The 20,811-nt window shown below is 46.2% G+C and overlaps 1 protein-coding gene and 1 long non-coding RNA gene across 4 annotated transcripts in view; one reads left to right on the forward strand and one right to left on the reverse strand.

Annotated features, from left to right (window-relative positions):
- The window catches only part of LOC109489602, a 203,486-nt gene that overhangs the window by 27,960 nt on the left and 154,715 nt on the right, over positions 1-20,811 (forward strand). Inside the window, exon 3 of one of the 3 annotated variants that reach the window (XR_004621642.1) lies at positions 6,536-8,539. The exons of the other annotated variants lie outside the window; for them this stretch is intronic. This is a non-coding gene — a long non-coding RNA (uncharacterized LOC109489602). Of the gene's footprint in view, positions 1-6,535; positions 8,540-20,811 lie in introns of those variants that run through there. 3 annotated transcript variants of the gene reach the window in all.
- NFIL3 (nuclear factor, interleukin 3 regulated) lies at positions 8,320-15,488 on the reverse strand. The gene is made up of 2 exons (XM_002919099.4): positions 10,795-15,488; positions 8,320-10,161 (listed from the first exon to the last, which is right to left on the reverse strand). The coding sequence occupies exon 2, from the start codon at positions 10,007-10,009 to the stop codon at positions 8,621-8,623; it is 1,389 nt and encodes a 462-aa protein (XP_002919145.1). The 5' UTR covers positions 10,010-10,161; positions 10,795-15,488; the 3' UTR covers positions 8,320-8,620.

The following is a 20,811-nucleotide window of genomic DNA, read 5'->3' on the forward strand; positions in this document are numbered from 1 at the left end:
AGCGTCGGATGATGCTTCTTTCCAAATACGTCCAATGCATCCTGCAACTACTTGCTGAGGGTGTGCGTGTGTTAGTCTTTAAGCAGTTGAGGAGACAGCAATGGAGACATGGCATCTGCTTCGAAGGAGCATGCAATCCAGATGGGTTGATGGACACCTAGACACACGGTATTTCATGCAGTGTGAAAAGCAGGTGGCAACGCCATTCAGAAGGACCTCAGAGGTGTGGTGGAAGTTGAGCAGGGCTTGTCAGCAAGTTGACGGAGCTTGTCAGCAGAGACTGGGATTTGCAGCAGAAGGAGCTTCCCATGTGAAGTCCAGAGCTATGCAAGCTGGAGACCAAAGTGTGGTGGCAGGAGAACAGACTGGGGGGTGATGGCAGGCGGAGTGGGTGATGGTTCCAGAGAGCCTTCCATGAGCGTGAGGGAGCTGGGCCTTTGTTCCATATTCCAGACGTTCCCAGGCATTTTCATGTCTCTTATCGGGTAAATAAAAATTAATAGAAAGCTGACATACAATTGCTGGATTTTTATTTTACTAAGTAGAAAACCAAACTACTATCATCTATAACTCAACATCACTTCATATGAGGACCACCACCAAGAATGTAGGACAGTCCTAACTTTCTACGAAAAAAACCAATAAGTTGAATACATTTATTTAGCTTTATGAAAAACTCACTATACTCCCCATTTCCCTCTAATTTCACCAAGACAGAGTTTTGGGAACCACTCCTGTGGATCACACTTGTCGAACTTCAACAAGGATATGTGAATCACCTAAGGATCTTATTGGAATGCTATTCTAATTCCAGGTGGGGCCCGAGATTCTGTGTTTCTAGAAGATTCTGTGTCAGGTTCTCGTTTCTGGAGCTCAGACCACACCTTGACTAGCAAAACTGAGTCTCTGTGGCAAGAAACCAGAAGACTGGTTTTGATCGTATTTATATTTGAAAGTTAACCAGGAAGCCACGTGTAACATTGGTTGTAAGTGAAATGTTCCTGCAGTTAGTTGATCACACGACAAAAGCTCTGCAGATACCTATCCCGTGGGTTGTGCAAGATTACTTCAGCCCAGCTCTCCCATCCTCTGACTCACTGTAGGAGTTCCTCAAATGGCAAGAACACCTCAAGGATTCACAATAAATGCATTCCCTGAATTGACTATATGTATCTCTTCCTGACTTAATCTTTAGTCTTATTATAGAGATGGAATATTGGTGGAATGTAAGTAAGTAGTGTGTGTCAGGAACAGAATATCGACTGCCAAAAATAAAATGACTTAAAAATAGTGTAAATCAAACCAGCAGTGGTTGGTTTGGTGCCATCGCTTCTCAGGGACTTGAGCGATGATTGAGTCCTGTATGCAGAGAACAGATTGTTCCATGCGAAGCCTTTGGAAGTTAACTTCAAAGCAGATGTTCTGGAAGCTTCCGTTACCATTACAGACAAGCTGTGCTCATTTTATAGAAAAACAAATATGTAATAATAAATTATTGTACTTACCTTAATGGTTTCACAAGGATTCATTAGGAAACATTCATAAAAAGGGGATAAGAAGTTTAAAAATGTACTTTTTAAAGTAATATTTTTATTCCATCAGAAGCCCGGGACATAGTGAGCAATAGCAGATGGTGAATCTTCCAAATGTCTCACAAATATTGGACAGGCTGCTGGAACCCAAGGCAGAAAATAACAAAACAGAATGACTGTGGGGTCAGTAATAATTTTAAAGGAGCTCTAAGTTCGGAGGCCAAATGGTATTCCTTAAACGATTAATCCAGAGATGTTCCCCACAAAAACTTTAATAGGTGATTGTTTCCATGAAGCCTATTTGAACACCAACCCTCAGAGGACTTACCACTTCGTTTTTTTTTTTTAAGATTTTACTTATTTGTGTGAGAGAGTGAGAGCACGAGTCAGGGGGAGGGAGAGGGAGAAGCAGGCTCTCTGCTGAGCAGGGAGCCCGATGTGGGACTTGATCTCAGGACCCTGGAATCATGACCTAAGGTGAAGGCAGATGCTTAGCGAACTGAGCCACCCAGGCACCCTGGACTTACCACTGTTAGAAGGGGCTCTTATATTCTTTGGCCTTCTATTCCATAGGCCCGTGTCTAGAACCTGGAGTAAACACAACTAGTGATGAATTCCAAGCCCAGCTTCCTGTAGTTTTCTGTGTCATTAGACTTTGCTTGCTGATGTGCGGGGCAGCCTTTCCCTGGCCATGGGAAGACACGCAAGCAGACCCATGACTTCTCTGCCCCCTCTTGTAACAGGCGAGTCTTTAGACACCTTATAAAACCCAGCCTCCATGCCAAGAGTGTATAGGTGTCAAAATAGTTCAAAACTGGAAAATATCAATAATGCTCTATTACCTACTAAAATCCAGGCTGGTGAAAAGAAATAGGGGGGAGAATAACTAGGAATGTGTATATATCTTTAAAATTCAGAAACATCTAAGACCTTTGAGTGGAGATCCTCAAATACATCTTTGAAAAAATTTTAAAAAAAGATTCCCAATTAGTTCATCAAGTGTACAAAGAGCTATTAGCCCTCTGCCTCTGGGCCCCCTGACACAGAGCTGTGGTCGTTAAGTGGGGTCTTGATGCCCAGGATGTTTACAAGATGTGAGGAAAATACTGGTAATTCTTTTATCATTTATGTGTCCAAAAATGTGATACATTAACCTTTACAAATATCTAATGTTTTAAATGACTTTAGTGCATGTGTTCTCTCTCTCTTTCTCTGTGTTGATGGATGGATAGGTAGATGGATGGATGGATGGACCCATTTTTTAAAAAGCTAGACCTGGGCCTCCAGCTTACAGACAGACATCATGGGACTTCTCAGCCCCCATAATTGCATGAGACAGTTACTCATAATCAATCTCGGTCTCTCTCTATATCTATATCTACAGATATCCTCATATCCTATTGTTTCTGTTCCTCTGGAGAACCCTGACTAATAATACAGCACGGTAACTTCACATTTCCGTGATGGACATAGGAAGAGCTCCCCAAAGTATAGATACGGTTAGTGGCATTGTGCACAATCCCAGAGCACCATAGAGCTGCATGCATGTGTGCTCACTCGAGAGTCCAGCTGTGTCCAGCCGCACTCCCAAGGCAAAACAACTCCCATCGGTTCAGGCAGAAAACTCTGAACGCGGCTTCCGGATCAGGTCCCTACAGGCACCTTCTGCTTGTGCCTATGCACAGCACCCTTCCCACCGTCACACACCGGCTACGCCCGCTTCCCAGATTCACCCCGCCCTCCCCTCTCCTGCCCTTCCCCATCTCTCGGCAGCAGGTCCTGAGACAGCATTTCCTACAGCCACTCCCCAAGTGATTCCGGGCAATTTCTGCAGCCTGGAATTTGAGGTTCTTTGGCAGCTGGGTCTACAGTTACTTTTGAATTTTTTCTTAGCAGTCCTCTAAAGGGATTCACTTCTGCAGGGATGCAGCAGGGTGGGAAGGAAGATCGCTGCTCTCTGCTCTTGCTGTCGGCCCGCTCTACCCCACCTCCAGCCCGCTCCTCCTCTTGCTGAAGATGAGCTAAGTGGTAGAAGATGCCCCTCGGGTGACAGCGTCACTGCCGCACTGCCACGTGTGTTCTGAGCTCTTTCTTAGCCTGCGCTTTCCCACGCATTCCACCTCTCCGTGGTGCCTATGGGCTCTTACCGCCCTCGGAGTTTTCATCTTTCCTTCCCAAGCCAATTCAAAACTCAAAAGGAGATATTGTATCTTCATGTTATGTTCCCCCACAGCATGCAGCACAAAACTGGGTCACCACAGGCAATTCGTATTTACTGAGGATTATCGGGGCCTCCCTAACCCCCAGGCCCGGGGAAGGTGGCCTCCGAGCCTCCGCTGTCAGGGTGGTCATGGTCCGCAGCCCCTTCCAGATTCTGCAGGTTCCTGAGGGCGTCCACCTTCACCATCCCCTTTGGTGCCTGCCCCCAGGTGAGCGGCCTTGCCCTGCACAACGCTGACCCAGAGGCAAAACCAGCAAACAAACAAAAATCCACTCGCACAAAGCACTGGAAAGCCTGTAGGGCTCACTGACGATCTGAGGAGGACATGGAGAAGTGTTTCCACCACATATTCCTCAGTGGCCTCTCTGGGCCTCCGTCCCCTCCTTCCCTTCTCTTTATTCCCTAGCCCCTCCCTGTCAAAAGCAGAGCCCCAAGCTCCCACCCCCATCTCCTCACACTTTCTCTGCAAAGCACCTACCTCTTTCTCTCAGTGACCTGGACTTGTACCACTGTTTTTACGGCCCTCCTGTGACCCCAGCAGCAAACCAGAAGTTATTTTCTCAAAGAGAAAGTTCCCCATCTCGTGGGAAATCGGGCACTGCTGTTAGAGTTTTAACCTTGTTACTGTGAACTATCTCTTACTTTGGGAGGGGGTCCATTCTGGGCCTCCTCCTTCCTTGTCTCCCTTGCTGTGCCCTCTGGCCATAGGACTTGCTGTCCCCTCTCTTCCCATCCTCAGGTTTTCGTCCATGTGCATTTCCAAAGGGGACTTGCTCTGGAACCCCCAGAACCTTGGACTTTAGTCAAGCACTTTTGCACGGTAACCTTTTCCTTCTCAAGGCAGGAAGACTGACAAATGGGAGACAGCAGACAAGGCAGTGGGCTACTTAGCTTACTTAGTCTATCAGCTCAACACCACAATCGTTCCTGCTAGGGAGCAGGACGACGCAGCAGCGGGAACTGCTTGCTCTCCCGACTCCCTACGCAGTGCTCGAGCTCCGTTAGTTCTCCGTTTACCTTTTCCTCGCATCTCTTCAGATCAGTACAAGTTAGCTCCATGGAAAATACAACCAACGCCTTTCAACCAGTTGGAGCTTACCTCACCTGCCTGTAAGACGTGCCCATTCACTACTGCGCATAATCGTGACTTTTCTCTTATTTCTCTGGCCTCCTACGCATACCCAGTCCCCACATCTCACATCCTCGGCAAGTTTTTCCTATGTACGTGTTCCTGGTGCACATAGCTGGGGGGACCCTGTTCAAATCACTCCAACAATTGCTCTTCTTCCTAAACAACCCCCAATCCCTGCCCCAAATCATCCAAAAATAAAGACCAAGAGGGTGCTGCCAATGATTCTCACTCCTGAGGGAGAATTTCTAGGGTTTTCAAAAATAATTTAATAGCTACCAGTGTTGTTGGGTTTTTTTTAACCTAACATGATTTTTAAAAGCAGTTTTTAATGAATAATAACCGTGACAAGAAAGTGACTGGACTTTGGAAGAGGTCATGCGTGTGGACATGTGTGTGGAAGAGCTACACAGACATTAGCTGCTTTTCTGTGGGAATAGTTGCCCCTTGAAGATAAGCAAAATAGTTCTCACTCGACCGTTACACAGCAGAAAGGTAGTTGTTTCCGCAGCAGCCTTCCTAATCCCCAAAAGCCACTTACAAGCTGGACCATTCTGATTCCCCCGCTTTGCTCCTGTAGGTCAGAGACGCTCCCGCCCAGCTCTCGGGGCTCCACCTGGACACGGCCTGAAATGCCACACGGGGCTCCCTGGCCCGCCTCTGCCTGGGGGCGGGCGGCCTGGGGGGGCCGCTGAGAGCCTCCGTATTCTGCTTCCTAAAATGGGCATAGGACCTAATGAGATACTGTTGCACAGGGCAGGGGAAGGGGATTGCTGCTAGGTGGGCCCCGTCGGGGACACATATGCCTGCCTCCTCTGCCAGGCGATGTCTGGCCTAGCACCCTCCTCCTGGGCAGGTGGAGGGGAAATGCAGTGGCTCCTGCTGCCATGTCCCCATGGACCCCACTGCCGGTCTGCGGGCTCCCCTCCCTCTGCGGTGCCCCATGGCTGGGGTGTGGCCTCTGTGCTTTCCCAGCTTCCTCCCCATCAAGCCCTACCTGAGAGCCATGTTCCTGGGAATGCTTCAAACTGGGGTGTTCTGAGCCTTCTCATTCTTAGAGTACAGATTTATTCAGTGTACGGGCATTTTATATGATTTTGTGGAGCTCTGTGAGTGGGAGGGAGAGGCGGTCGCATTTCCCCGCACACGATGATGGTGCACTTACACCAACAGTGTCAGTGTACTTACACGATGTTTCTTTCGTTCCTGGTGAGTGTGAAATTGCTTGTTTATGCCTTTCTTTTATTTTTAAGGAGTAACTTTCTGTACATCATTCCAACTATATCTCAGGTCCCTGAAATTATAAGGCAAAACGATAGAGAAAAAAGGCATCCAATTGTGTTTAAATCCAAGTATTCACCCTGCCACCTCCCATTAGCAGTTAACGTGGAAGGTGCTGTGGCCCCCGTCAGGCCACTCTGCGTCTACACTGCTGACAGATGCCTGCTTCCTCCTGAAAATAACTCAGATTTACCTTTCTTTTTTAAAGATATATTTTGTAAGTTTATTTATGTAAGTGCTCCCTGTGCTCATCGTGGGGCTCGAACTCATGACCCGGAGACCAAGAATTGCACGCTCTTTTGACTGAGCCAGCCAGGCGCCCCAGGTTTACCTTTCCTGCTCTCACCTACCTGTTCTTACTCTCCCTTCCAGTGCCACACAGTATAGATGGTCCACCTCTTTCGGAGACGATTTGTCAAGTTTTCTTAGTACCTTCTAGTTCATGCTGTGACATCTGACACGTCGGCTAAGTTCCTCTGGAGCGTTTCCTTTTGTACGTCAACGTGTCCACCCTGTGCAACAGGGCCGTTGTCTTCGTGTTCGGACACTGTTTGTATGGACGCAGCCGACACGTACTGGGAGCTGACTCATGGCAGGCTGGAGGAGGCTAACCCCCGACACAAACCATGTACTTATTGTATTGTTTTTCTCCCAACTGTGAACTTGGACAGCATTTTTTTTTTCCGTTTAACATAGGAATCTGACTTTACATTGTATCCCTACTGTATCCAGGTTGGGTTCATTTCACCCACTCTAGGCTGTCAAATGCTTTGGGATCCTGATCCCCATGCAATATTTTAGTCCTCCTATGCTTTGTAACATTTGAAATGAGATGGGTTTGCCTCTGGGTCTCACCCCATCACTGATAAAATATGAAGAGAGAAGGCCAAGGGCTGAAAAGAAAACACATTTCTCTACGAGCCGGGAGATTTTAGAGAGAAAACTAGTCACTGTGACCAAAAGGACAGAGTGGAGAGCATGTACGTGCATTACCAGCATTGCCTTTAATTCAAAGGGCCACTTTTAAAAATACAAAGGAGTAAGCTTTTGCTCCAACCGGTCAGCCAAAAAAACCACAGCCCTGTAAATAGGATGTTACAATCGGGCCCCTTCTCGGGGGACACCACGACATACGGGCAGCCAGCAGAGTGAGGATTAAGTCACTCTGCACACGTCCTGTGAGCCTCGAGCCCCTACACTCTCTGCAGAACAGGAAGGACATCAGTGTGGAAAGAGCTGGATCTGGAGAGGGCCTTCATGAGGACAGTAGCTTTGGAGAAGGCCGGGCTTGACCAGCATCCGTCTGCCCCTTCCACGCCACCCGGAGGCCAGTCCCACCCTGCAACAGAACACATTTGGTCCCACCACACCTACTTCTACAAGCAACTGCGGACGCTGGACAAATCATCAGTAACGTCTTAGCATCAGTTGACTTAGCATGACGCTTTCTTCTGGGTTTCTGCATTACAGTTTCTACTATAGAGCTACTATTTATATTCCTCACCGGCAAAGTGGAAAATAACAAGTCATTATGTATACTCAGACTATACATACTGGAATGGGGTAGCTGATGTGTTCTTTGAAATTTTGGAAACTAAATAAAAATGGAATTTCACTAGCTTAATTCCCTCGACTGTTCTAGTCAAGAACTGTTAAGATTTAGAATAGCATAGAAGTGACTTCATCCTTAGTCTTTAGACACTCTTTTAAAAGAAACTCTAATTAATAAAGTGGGTCAGTGACTCAACTGTCCACATGAATGTGTCATACTCAAAAAAGAGATGACCCAAGGGAGGCTGATGCCAGACAACTTGGATTTTTCTACTTAAAAAAACCCAAAGAACCAAGACCAAACCAACACAGAAAACTTAAGCTTAAAGAAAAATAGATAATGGGGAGTAATTCAGTAAATTAGTCTCAAATGCAAGAAAAGTCATAGTTATTTTTCTGCCCTCTCTTTGGACAGTTTCCAAACTTACTATATAGCCCGGGCCAAACCAGAAGAAAAACAAATTATGTGCTGAACTTACATTTTGGCTTTCCCTAATGCACGGGAGAAAACCCCTGAATGAGTAAAACACGGAATACTTTAATATCCACTTTGGAACTTAAATTGCTTTTTCTTCTCCATAAAATCAAGTGCAATGGAGCAGAAGTTCTGTGTTTGTCACCAATCCTTTATTGAAACTGGTAACTGACACGCTTTATAATAGAACAACAAAAATAATGTTCAATATATACAGTCTTTGCATGGACTATTTGACTATACACAAGGCAGAGTGATAACACGATCTAATTTCCATAATAATTTGTGCACAAAAAGACACCCAGCAGACAATGTGTGAACATTACAGTGGAATGACATCACGGGTCCAGTGAAAATTCAGCCTAATACAAAACGTACTCATCTATTGCAAATGACGGCTTTCTAAACGCCCAGAGCTTTTCAGTAGTAATTCACCCAGAGTCCGAAGCAGAGATTTGGTGCGTGGCTATGAGTCTCTTCAGTGAAACCACCTCTGCAGATAAGTTTGCTATCCCCTGCTTCAGAAACAAATTCTCTGGGTCAGACACTTTGAAGCCACTGTCTTGCACTTCCACAACTCCAGTTTTGAAGCTATTCTGAGTTTTGCCATTAAGTTCTTTTTGATGCCAGTGTTCCGATTTGAGAGACCAATCTTGAATGTTAGTCACCTGCACTGAAAAAGGGGTGAGGGCAGAATGGACCATACTTGGGGCAGTATGCTTCTCGAGTTCGAAATGTCTCTTGGGCGTCCCCTCGACAGGCGAGGACGGTTTGGGCGTGGCGTCAAACTCGTGATCGAACGCTTCTACTTTGATCTGCATGGCTTTGGCTTTAATGCGGAGTTTGTGCGGCAAGGCCGAGGAGTTGACTTCTGGAACCTTCACCACGGTGGCGTGGACGCGCTGGAGCTCCACGGGAGAATGGATGGGGCCCTTGGGAACCTGCTGCTCATCCTCCCCGTCGGATGACTTCCCCACCGCGCCGTCGTCCGTCTCCGACGTCCTGGGGGAGTTGCTGGAGGACCGGGCGACCTGCAGCAGCGGGGGAGAGTGGGAGTAGCCGGGGAACGCGGTGCCCATGAGGTTCTGATACACGGAGGCCTGGTAGGCGCCCCGCTCATCGCCAGGCTCCCTCGCGTAGCTCTCCAGCTCCACTGGCTCTTGCTTGATGGCCTGGAACTTGCTCTCGGGGCTCCCGCAGCCACCCCGCGCAGCCCCGTCCTGCGAATGTTCCAGCGAGGACACTTCGGAAACGTCGGACAGGGAGGCCTGCGGGGAGTGCTTGATGACAGAAATGCAGCCGCTCGTCACCATCGAGGGCTCGTGCTCATCCACAAAGGGGCTGGTGCTGGACTTGGACGCCTGGTAGTCTTGGAAGTACACAGCGGTAGAGTGACTGAGTTTCTGAATCTCCTGGGCATAGGCTGTGGAGCTAATTAAACCAAACTTTAATTTTAGGGAGAGCAGCTCAGCTTTCAAAGTGGCGTTTTCTTCTCCCAGGGCAATCAGTTTGTTCTCCAAAACCAGGTCATTCAGTCGACGCTTCTCCCGAGACCTCTTCGCAGCTTCGTTATTTTTCCGCCTCTTTTCCCAATACATGGCATCCTTCTTTTCATCGGGAATGAATTCCCGTTTCCTCCGACATGCGGAAGACTTGCTCTTCCCCACGCTGCCTTCGTTCAGAAGCAGCTCCTCACCCGCCGTCACGTCTTCCGAGACCTCGGTCAGCGCCGAGTTCAGCACCATCATCCTGTCCACACCGCTGCCAGCATCCAGGGACGCCTGCTCCTTCTTGATGGTCTGCATTTTTCTCAGCTGCATCAGAATCGGGACAGATGCCTTCCCCAGTATTCACAAACGCTTTAAAAACTGCAGTGTGAGAGCCATCAATATTCTCTCTTCCGTTCTGCTGTCCGGAACGAATCTCTCCGGTCCTCTTACTGAATGGAGTAGGGGTCTTCCTCCTAGGTTCCCTGCAATGCAGGAAAAGAACGTTATCCATTTGGTAAATATTTTTTGCCAGTTATGCATGAGGAGCTGCGCTAAGCACGTACGGTATACAGGTCTGAACAAGACGTAGCCCTTCCCTCCAAAGAGGCTGCCATCTGGAAAAGGAGAGAGGGGCCCAAATGCCTATGCTGTAAGTTATAGAGGACAAATCCCCGGCGAGACCTCTCAGCGGAGTGCCACGTGGTCCCAGACACTGGGAGCAAAAACACACGTGTGCCTGGGGAGAAACAGAGGAAGGTGGTTTCAGGAGCAGGAATATACATGGTGAATGTGGGGGTGGGGGGGCACATGGAGACAAGACGTCCCAGGAAGGAAATGAAAGATTGCCTCTGGTTGGTTAAGTTTTAAACAGTCCTTGCATATCGTGGTGCCTCTGAATAATTTTAGATGATGTTTATATCACTACGGAGCAGACAAGCTCACACCTTCAAAGGCACTTTGCCAGGTAAACTCTCATACCCATAGACAAATTCTGCGATTACATGGAATAAAATACACTCTAAAGCTAAATCTGTAGTTTCACAGAAATGAAAATAAAAGCCACACAAATGACTGAGTTATCATTGTTTTGATCGGACTCTAATGTGGACACACACCTGTCCGTCACAGCCCTGACCGCATTCCGCCAGGTGGCTCAGCACACCTGCACGCACAGCAGTCCTCTCAATGAGCCGTCTCTTCTGATGCGTCTGTGCTATGATGTTAGATATGTTCCTTCTTTTCTCTGGTTTCTTCAAACTGATTTACCAAATATCCACTTAAGATTGAAGCACCCCAGATGCTGGCTTTCTTTTTTGGTCCTGAAAAGTCTGCCCCAATAGATTTCATTTATGCAGTAGTTTGGGACTAAAATAAACAGTTACTATTCAAAGGGACTTTTTAAGTACAGTGCATTCTTGAAACTTAAAATTATTTTAAACCCAGAGAATGTAATTATGGAAAGCATTTCTTTCCATTTTACTAATTAGTTTCAAACAAAATATAAAAAAAAAAAAACCCTCAAAAATAGAACCATCAGCTAGCTTCCTTTTCCACTGATGAGATATTTATAATCTGAATTTGGCTTGACATGAGGTAATAAACCCATATTAGATTCCAATAACAATCTTTTTGTGGTAGTTTTTGGATCCGACTGTGTTTCTCGCTGGGCTTCTCCGCCTGATTTCCCAGCAGGTAATACTTTCATAAGGGAGACCACCATTCATTCAGTGCTGTCTGCATACAGCACTCTCTCCTGCCACATTAAAAAGATTGAATGTTTTTGTTTTACGTCACTCTCCCTTTCTTGTGCATAGTTTTGTAATGACTAATGAAGGGAAGTTTAATTTTATCAGCTGGAAAAGCCTGCTGGCTTCTTGTGCCTTTTCCAGAAGGAACAGAAGAAATGATGTAATAATTTCAGGATCATAAAGAATAAGGTTTAATGCCACATTTTTGTCCATAAAGCTGAGCCAACATGGAAACAGTCAGTTGCGACTTAGCGAAACCCGTGATTAATAATACCAAGTTTCTGTTTGTTTTTGATAACACGACATGAAGGCAAGGAGTCTGCAACGGCAGGCAGTGATGGTATAAAAAGGGAATCTTTCTAGTTATCACTTAGTACAACAACAATGCTTTCTATATTCCCACTCAGGTTTCGTCTTCTGACACGAAAACCCACTTTTCCTCTACATATCAATGGACTCTTCGCTGCTAGTAAAGATTTCTGTTCCCCAGCTCGGTCACATCCCCGCCACTAAAACCAACTGAGTGTTGAAGCAAAGAGTCAAACTTCAGCAGCAGGAGAACAATGGCACTGATCTTTTTGGGGGGTGCCCTTCAAACTTCCACCAACTCAAGTACTACTGCTTTTTTAAACATCATATAGTTTCTTGAACACCGTTATTCTGGATATATTTTCCACCAGAGACTCACTCTCTCCCCTGCATTTTAAAATGTGTCCCCTCCTTTTAAAAAAAAGTCACATTTTCTTTTACCTTTGCCTCCCCACTGAGTTTTCACAGTTATGCTTTTCAAATGTCCCACCATTCTGCCTTAGCAACTCTTACTAAACTTCTCCTTATTTCATCATTTCTTACCCGTTTTCATCATTTCAAATCTACCAGGGGGTTGGGACTTTTCAGCCTCCTGGTCTGAAGGCTGCATGTGCCAGGAGTCTGGCACAGTGAGGCGGGCAGCCCTCACCACGCTGCGTCGAGGACACCGTCCCACTCCATCTGATGAAAATACCCCCCCTTGTCTTCGCATCTCTTTGAATCCTCTCTTCTCACCGTCGACGCACTACATGCCCACTCTGTCATCTCTAGAACTTCCGCGGTACTTTCAAAACCTACAGGAAGTCTCCTTTCTTTTTAATCTTCTTCCTGTGTGAATTTTACTACATGTACTAGAATCTGGGATCTTCCCTCATCTGTAAATAGTCTCTCTGACTCACTAGCAAATCACCACCTACTACCTTAAGAGCATCTTTGTAATATTTTTTATCAAATAATCTTGCAGTGTTGGAAAAAAGTTTATGGTGTGTGAGATAATGCGGAGAGAGGTGCTGATTCGTACGCTATCTTTCTGCAGGTTTGTTTTGTATATCCAGCTAGTCTGCAATTTTCTTCAGGGTGCAAAGTATTGTCTTTGTGTCCTGGCAACACACTGAACATAGAGGTGCCCAGCAGTTGATTGGTAGTCACTCATTTGCCTTATCTAAGAGAGTTTTGTAAATGAAACACTTTGTTATTATGTAAATTCTAAAAAAAAAGACATTTTACTTGTTAACAGAGAGCTTCTCTTATTCATTAATTGATTTATCCAACACAATACGGAGCGCCTACTGTGGACCAGGCACTGAACCAGACTGGGGACACATACAGAGGGAGGGAAAACCCCACTCAAGAGTCAAGGAACTCGTAGTCTCCTGCAGGAGCCAGACTGGATGACCCAGCGCTAGGGGAGGCATGCGTGAGGACGCCGTGACATGGGGACCAGGACACACAGCTTGTTTCTTGGTCTGGTGACAACACCACAAGCAATCCCAACAGGTGCCACTTACTGGACACTTACTACACAGTAGAAACCATGATCCTGGCATCTCCTGTGTTTGTTACCCTCACGATAATGGTTTTCAAAACAAAAGGCTGGGAGTTCAGCGACTTGCCCAGTGCCCCCAGCTGGTTACGCAGCAGAGCTCAGACTCCCGCCCAGACCCCAGGGCAGTTCCCCTACCAGCACCCTGCCCAACACTTGCAGGGGTTGTTCTGGTGCGCACCCAGTTCCTCTTCTGGGTCACTCCCACTTCTGAGTAATACGCACCCACTTGCTAAGCTACCTTGGGGGCAGGAAGGCACCATTAGATGCGGCCAGAACTTCCCTAAGGCAACAAAGGTACCACCTGGAACTTTCTCCAGCCTCTTCGGCAGCTGTTTTATATCCCGAAAGTATTTAATGAATTGCAAAAACATTCAAAACTCTCATCTCTGCTAAAATTTTAATCTCCTGGCAATCCTACATGCTAAAATAGGGGAAAAGAAAAACTAGAGCTGGAGACATTATCGCCTATGATTTTTTTGGTACAAAACCAAAATGTATCCATTTCCAACACGGAGGGGAGGTGGGCAGTTGAAACACAGAGAGACTGAGTGACTTTCCCAAGATCACACAGCGCTGAGGGCAGAGATGGGCCTTAGAAGCTAGTCGTGTCCCCTGACAGTGAACTTATCGGAAGTGCTAAGGTGGCTTACACGGCCTTCTTGTAACACCTCGGAGTTTATGCTCAACTAATGACTTTAATACAAACGCCAGTGATCTCCCTCCGGATTGATTTAACGCCCACATCACCTCAGCGTCACGCTTTCGGGCCGCCGCCAGCGCTGGGCTGCAGCCACCCCTTCGATTTCCCTTCTGGAGTACTGAGCCTTCCTGCCAGTTCTGTGATGCTGGCACGTTCAGCGTGCTCAGCCTCATCACCCCCATTAGACAATAGGGCTGCTTCGTAAGAAACACGAATAAAAGAGAAATCGAAGCGCAGGAGACACTGCATTCCAGCCGACGTGTCTTCCCGTCCCTAACGTGGGTGCGCTGTCTCTAACACACGCTTTTTCATAGTACATTATACTACTTCCACAGGTGGGAGTTAGGGTTTGTAAACGCTGGGCTGTAATGTGTATTCAAGTCAGATGACCTAAACATGATTTGTAATTAAGATTAAAATTTGGTTTAAGAAAGTCTAAAAAAGAATAAAAGTTCACAACATGAATTCTCCACCAAATTCTTCCTCAAGGAGTGACATGGTTACTTCTGCTCAAGGACACAGACCCGTGCCTGCCCGGCCTCAGCGCACCTCTCAGAAGAACCACGGCTGGCAAATCAAACTTTCCGAAACAAGAAGGAACACTTTGTCTCGAGCGTCTAAAATCCTGCCAATAGTTTAGACGTTAAATAGTTTACCATAAGAAAATTTTGTTATTAATGCTCTCTTTAAAGGGGAAGTCTTCTTGCAAATAGCTTCTATTACATATCTTGATTTAAAAATTCTGTCTACACAAGATAAGATACTATTTGATGTGCGCCATGTTTTGGAAGCATTTTTTAAGTAGAACTCTCTCACTGTCCTCCACTCTCTGGATGTGTCGTTCATTTCCTCTCAGAGGCACAGTAGAGATACCATTAAAGAAAAAAAAAATCATTTTATGTTAAATTGTAAACTATCTCTCCACTAAGCAAACGGATGCTTGTTTTTGAGATACTTGTCATTTCGGTGAAAAATAAGTAAAGTTAATCAATTCACAACTCTCTAAACTATTAAAACTAGCAAAATGTCAACCTACATTACTCGCGGTAGGGTTAACAATCAATGACATGATCGTTTCAATGAAAAGCTTTACTTCTTTTCATGGATAAGAATAAAATTCAGTACTTAAAAGCAGAGCTAGAACAGAAAAGGAATACACATGTGCAGTCAAGGGGGACGTGGAGGATGAAAAACTCAGAGAGCATTGAAGCCGCAAGGGGATTTTCTAATCAGGCTGAAAAATTAAAGACTTCTATTTTTTAAAGTAATGTCTATGCCCAACGTGGGGCTGGAACTCACAAACCCAAGATCAAGAGTCACAGACAAACTCTACCAACTGAGCCAGCCAGGGGCCCCAAAACTATGTTAAACTTCTCTAATTGCCAATGAAGTGCCTCCCGTTCAAGAATATAAGTCTATCTCTAGAAACAAAGACTTTAACCCTAATGTTAGAGAGAAATGTGTAGGTGATCCCGATACAAACACACACACACACACACACACACACACACACACGCGTGCAGTGATTTTCATGCTTTGCCAAATCTGTCCTGTCATAGCAACAAATTAACCTACTTTTTCTAATTGGGTGCATTTGTAAATAAACGTGTCAGAATCTGATCAAGTTTATACTATGTGAAAATATTTCAAGTTTCTTGTTCTCTCATCTTCAACAAAGGACCACTTAAAAATTAGATTCAATCTTAACAAATACGACAACATTGCATTTGGTGACAGCACTGCTATAACTTCAGGAACTGAAGTATGAAACGGTATAACTTGACGCTCTTGTATAAAAGAGGCCAGTGTTTGTAACCTACAGCTCAGGATGCAAATATTCGGAAGAGTGTGTGCGGGAAGCGCAGAGATGTTCACACATACAGCTGCACGGCTGGAGAACCAAAGACCAAACACACCCTCACTGAACAGGGAGAGGAATGGGGGGTAAAGCGTTTTTTAAAAGCTGCAGTCACTTCCAAATGGGGACCACTCGTTTCCTTGCTACTTCCAAAGATAACGTATGAGTCTGACAACTAATCTGAGACCCTAAGGGACGCCAACAATCACGAAGTAACTGTTACAGGAAATTCTGCCATGGGTTCACACCAGCAGGGCATGTGCAGCACGCAGAATGGTGGCAGAAATGGTGTGGGTGTAGGGCTGGGGGGGGGGCAGGGAAAGTTCATTTACTACGTGCCTTATGAATAAGATGGGTTTTTTAAAAAATGTTTTCATGTTTACTTGAAGGCTACTGAATTGCCCATTAAGACCCTTGGAGAGTTAAATTGATAAAAGACACCACGTTCTGATAACTAAAGGCTTATAATACAAAGATCATTCTGATTCCAACGAAATTGAGTCCTCAAAGCACAGATTATTATGAATGGCATCTAGAAAATCCCCACTAAACTTTCTTATCATAAAAACAAGCTTAAGCTCTCTAATTAAAACCGTATGAGAAATGGTATTTTTTTTTTGAAACAGTATTTTTTTTTAACTACAGGAAAGTTATTTGCGAAGAAATTTGAGAGGTAATTGGGGGTAGTGGTAATACAAATTCATTTTGAAACCGAAAAACTCTTATGTAATGTCTGTGATCAAAGGTCAACGTCTTTCGACATTCTCAATGAGTCTGATCTGGATAAAAATCAACTCAAATACAATTTAGGAAAATAACAGGATATCAAACAATGTGTTAATGCTGTGAAATACTGGCACACCTCACAAAACCCAGAAATGCATATTAAAGGAGCTTCAATTGCATTGTTTCTGTCATATTTTGAATCGAATCCCAAGTGTGCTCTCATTCCCTCAATACAAATTAAAAATAAACAACTCCTCACAGCATCAGTGCCATCTGGATTACAATGGAAATAATGAAGTATGTGTGATTTTAGCTCGGGTAAAAATAAAGCCGAGGCAATATGACTGCACCTTTTCCATTCCATGCGGCAATCACATTCACTTCGTGGAGCTGACTACCAACCAAGGCAAGGTCAACTAGAAATATCCACTCCGTGGGTGAGTCAGGCAGTTGCTCAACACGGGAAAGCGCTCTAACAAAGGGTTTTTAATTTTCAGGTTGTTGCATCACACTGATGTTATAATTGCACTTCGCAAAGATAAGCCTTTAACACAGAAAAGGAAATTGTTTCAAAGACTACAGTGAGCTAGCATTCACACTCTGGGGAGGGAGAGAGATGGGAGGGGTGTTACTAGCACAGCCCATCCCCCCCTTCCCGTTTTCAGGCTGGTGGTCTGGGCTGCTAATCCGTCTCTGTGTGCCTCCACTCCCTCACCTGTAAATTGGGGATGGGGCTAGAACGCAGCACAGTGCCAGGCACACGCAGGCTAAGAGGCTAGGAAGTACTAGCTCTTCATTTCATTTCTGAAGAATGAGCAGCATCAAGGCAACGAGGATGATGAGTGCCAGGGCTTTCGAGCCTCTCCGATTCTTAGGGAGGTGCGGCAGGTAGAAAGCTCAACCAGATGAAATCTTGTGTATTAATCATCAGCAGTTTCACGGGGCACGGCCTTCGTCGTCAACCACACAGGCTGCACACGCTCCTCGCAGAGGGCTCATCCGTGGGGTCTAACCAGCCTTGGCTGGTCTCAGGCCATAGAAGTGTAGACGGGGATGATCGGGCCAAGGAAAACCGTCGGAGAGGTCAAAGGAACTGGAAAAAGCCAGGGCTGTGTGGCACTTGTTACATCATTCCGGCCACCACCAACTCACCTCTGTGTTCCTACCAACACTTCCCCAAAACATTAACCCAGTGATTTGGAAGGCTCTAGAACACTGTCAAGAATTCACTTCAAACTTACATTACCATTGGATGCAATGGCACACAGTTTTGAGAAGGAAAAAAAAATCATTATTAGAACAAAAATGTATCCGAAGAATGATTTTTAATTATAGTCTTAACTCAAACTTCAGTCCTTACTATTATTGGACAGAAATTTAGGCAGAGAAAAATGAAGGAGAATACTTTTATTTAAAAAACAAACTGGTTACCGATGAATTGTATGGAAACGGTTTACTGAGCTCCTCACAACTACCCAGCTCGAAGGGTCATATTCCCTCAGTTTACCCTGGACACCCGCGGAGATCATAGCTGCTCCCAAAAATCACAGGCTGGGGCTTAGGATCCAGCTCTTCTGAGCCTGAACTCTTAGGACTCCGCCAGAGCTGGTCCCTAACTACTGACAGTGCCCTGGAGCTCAAGAGAGAAACTGAATTAGGGGCACGGATATAGGATGTGATCCCACAGAAATCAACTTTTCAACAAAGCAGACTGCCGGAGAACACCTGTGATGTCGCCCTGAATTCACTACAGACCAGTTGCTGAGCACACTCTCAGAAGTCTTTATGCCAGGATGAAAGTACTGTAGTCTTACAGTAAGACAGCGGCGTCTACGTGGGCGTTTTGATTTTTGTTTTATTTTGAACTCGGGGGATTCAAGTTCTTTCTACTCTAGCCTTTGACCGCATGAAGTAAAGGTTCAAAAAAAAAAAAAATACATCAACTCGACTAGCCACAGTCAAGCCGGGGCGCTCCTTTCCATCACCACCAATGCTGGAGCGCCCCCACCCCCAATGTCTGTGGTCTGTTGACATTTGGAGGTTTTCTTAGTCTTTCTCACTTCACGAATCAAGAAGCGCTTGGCTCCGAAATACAATGAAGCCTCCAGGAACAAAGGTGTCCGCGGTGCTCAGAAGCACACCGGGCAAAAGGCAGGAGGCAGGCCGCTAGAGCTGCCGAGCCGCCCGGCTGCCCTCTCCTTGCGCCTCGCCCTGGGCGCCTCTCGCTCCTCCCCGTCTCCCCTCCCATTCCTCCCCGGCTCCGCTCCTCTCCCTTCCCTCGGCGGGGCGAACCCAGAGCGCACCCTCACTCCCCAGCCCAGGTCCCTCCGCGCCCCCAGCGCGGCGCCTCACCGGGACCCGCCCCCGCCGGGTGGGCGGCGCAGAGGGGCCTCGGCGCTGCCAGGACCCCCTCGCCAGAACAAAGGAATGTGGGGAGGGGGCGAGGAGGCGCGCAGGCCGCCGTGCAGCTCCTGCCCAAGCACCGCCCAGGGCGCTCCCGGGTCCCGACCCCTGGCCCCCACGCGCCGCCCCCACCTCCCAGCCCCCTGCCTCCATCCCCCAAGGCCCCGCAGGCGGGAGGGGCGCGCCCCTGGAGGTCGCGATCGGAAGGTGGCGCTACGTGTTCCCCAGCAGGCCTGGAGCTCCCTGCCCAAGCTCCAAAGTAGGTCGGGGTCTGACACCGGGGTGGAGGGTGGGGAGCTGGAGCAATTTTAGCTTGTTGGAAAGCAACTGCAATTATTTGGGGTAATATAATTTGTCCCAGGGCTGAATGTCTATAATACGCCCCCCCAAAAAAACCCCAAACCCTGCTCTTTAGTAATTTAAATGTTACGTCAGGAAAAAAAAAATCTGGCATATACAAACCGTCATATGCATATATTCACACATAATTACACTACCTAAGAGTGCCGGAAGAAATTTAAAATCTGGGTACATTATATATTCATATATACTCACAGGAATAAAACTAGGGTATCTACACAAAAATGCAATCCACTAACCTATATCTGTTTCCCATAAATCATATCTGGTCTGGAGAAAAAAATAAATACCCACGATGTGAAATAAATACTTGTGACCTCATTCCCTGTTGTTATTTACAAAAGCCAAGACCAGAAGATGACACTTGGCCATCCCCTGCTGTTCTCAGGGAACACAGCACTTTCCTAAAGTGTCCTTTATAAAGATAAATGGGAGTCAGCATCCAGCAAATCACCGGGCTCTGCGAAATGCCTTCCTAAAAATACAATCTTATCAAAGGTCTCCGAAGGCGTGGAGTTAAAACTACAGCAAATGGCCTTGAACTTGTATTTGCACACAGCCCTGGAGAAAACACCAGAAATAGCGATGCGAGGCCACAATTGTTAAAATGTGATAGGGCTAAATTTAGAAGAACGCACATTTCATTTAGGGCAAAAGACACATTCGGCAGCGTGAGCTAACTCAATGCTTTACCCGGTTGTCTACTTTCCTGTTTAAAATATTCTTAAAAAAAAAAACTGTTACAGTGACATTTTAAAGGCTGAGATTGTCCTACTTTCTTTGTAGCAAGATTATAAAATCACGTAATTAGCTCCCGCTTCCTATGCTGACTGCCAGCAAATTCGGCAGTTACATAATGCAACATTTCCAGGAAACTATTATGTGATCTGTCTTGTCGTGTCTGAAAAAGCAATGACAATAAGGTGAGAAAAAGGGCTGATGGAATGGAATGCGTGAAAATCAAGAAGGTAGGGAGGTAAACGCCACAATGGTTCGTCCCAGATTTAAAAATAATAGCTCAGGACACCTAAGGGGCAAACCCCGGGAGTATCCAAGATCCGAATACAACCCGAGGAATTCTTCATGTTTTGTAGGACTCTTGAGAAATAGATCTTTTAATTTGGGACGTAGTACAGATGTAAATAACGCTCTAATATCCAACGCTGCGCTAAAATTTCCAAATCATTGCACACGTCCGCGCACATTCCCACATCTGCCCGTAACCCTAGCCAATATTTCACGGTGGACAGATTATGCAATCTGCGCAAGGACAAATCCCACAACCTTCCCGGGCGCTGGTAACACACGCTGACGACAAACAGGGTGGAAGACGTCTGTGCAGACACAGCCCCTGACACAAACAAACGCCGCGCACGCATTCTCGGAATGCCGTCACGGTTCACGCTACCAACGCTCTTTCTCAACAAGAAAATCAAGACTAGTCCCATTTACTCAGCCCCCTCCGCTCCCCCCTCCTCCCCC

The sequence above is a fragment of the Ailuropoda melanoleuca genome, chromosome 17 (assembly GCF_002007445.2).
Source record: "Ailuropoda melanoleuca isolate Jingjing chromosome 17, ASM200744v2, whole genome shotgun sequence".
NCBI lineage: Eukaryota > Metazoa > Chordata > Mammalia > Carnivora > Ursidae > Ailuropoda > Ailuropoda melanoleuca.

Coding starts and splice junctions, on each gene's coding strand:
- NFIL3 (XM_002919099.4), bottom strand. CDS start 10,009: ATGCAGCTGAGAAAAATGCAGACCATCAAGAAGGAGCAGGCGTCCCTG.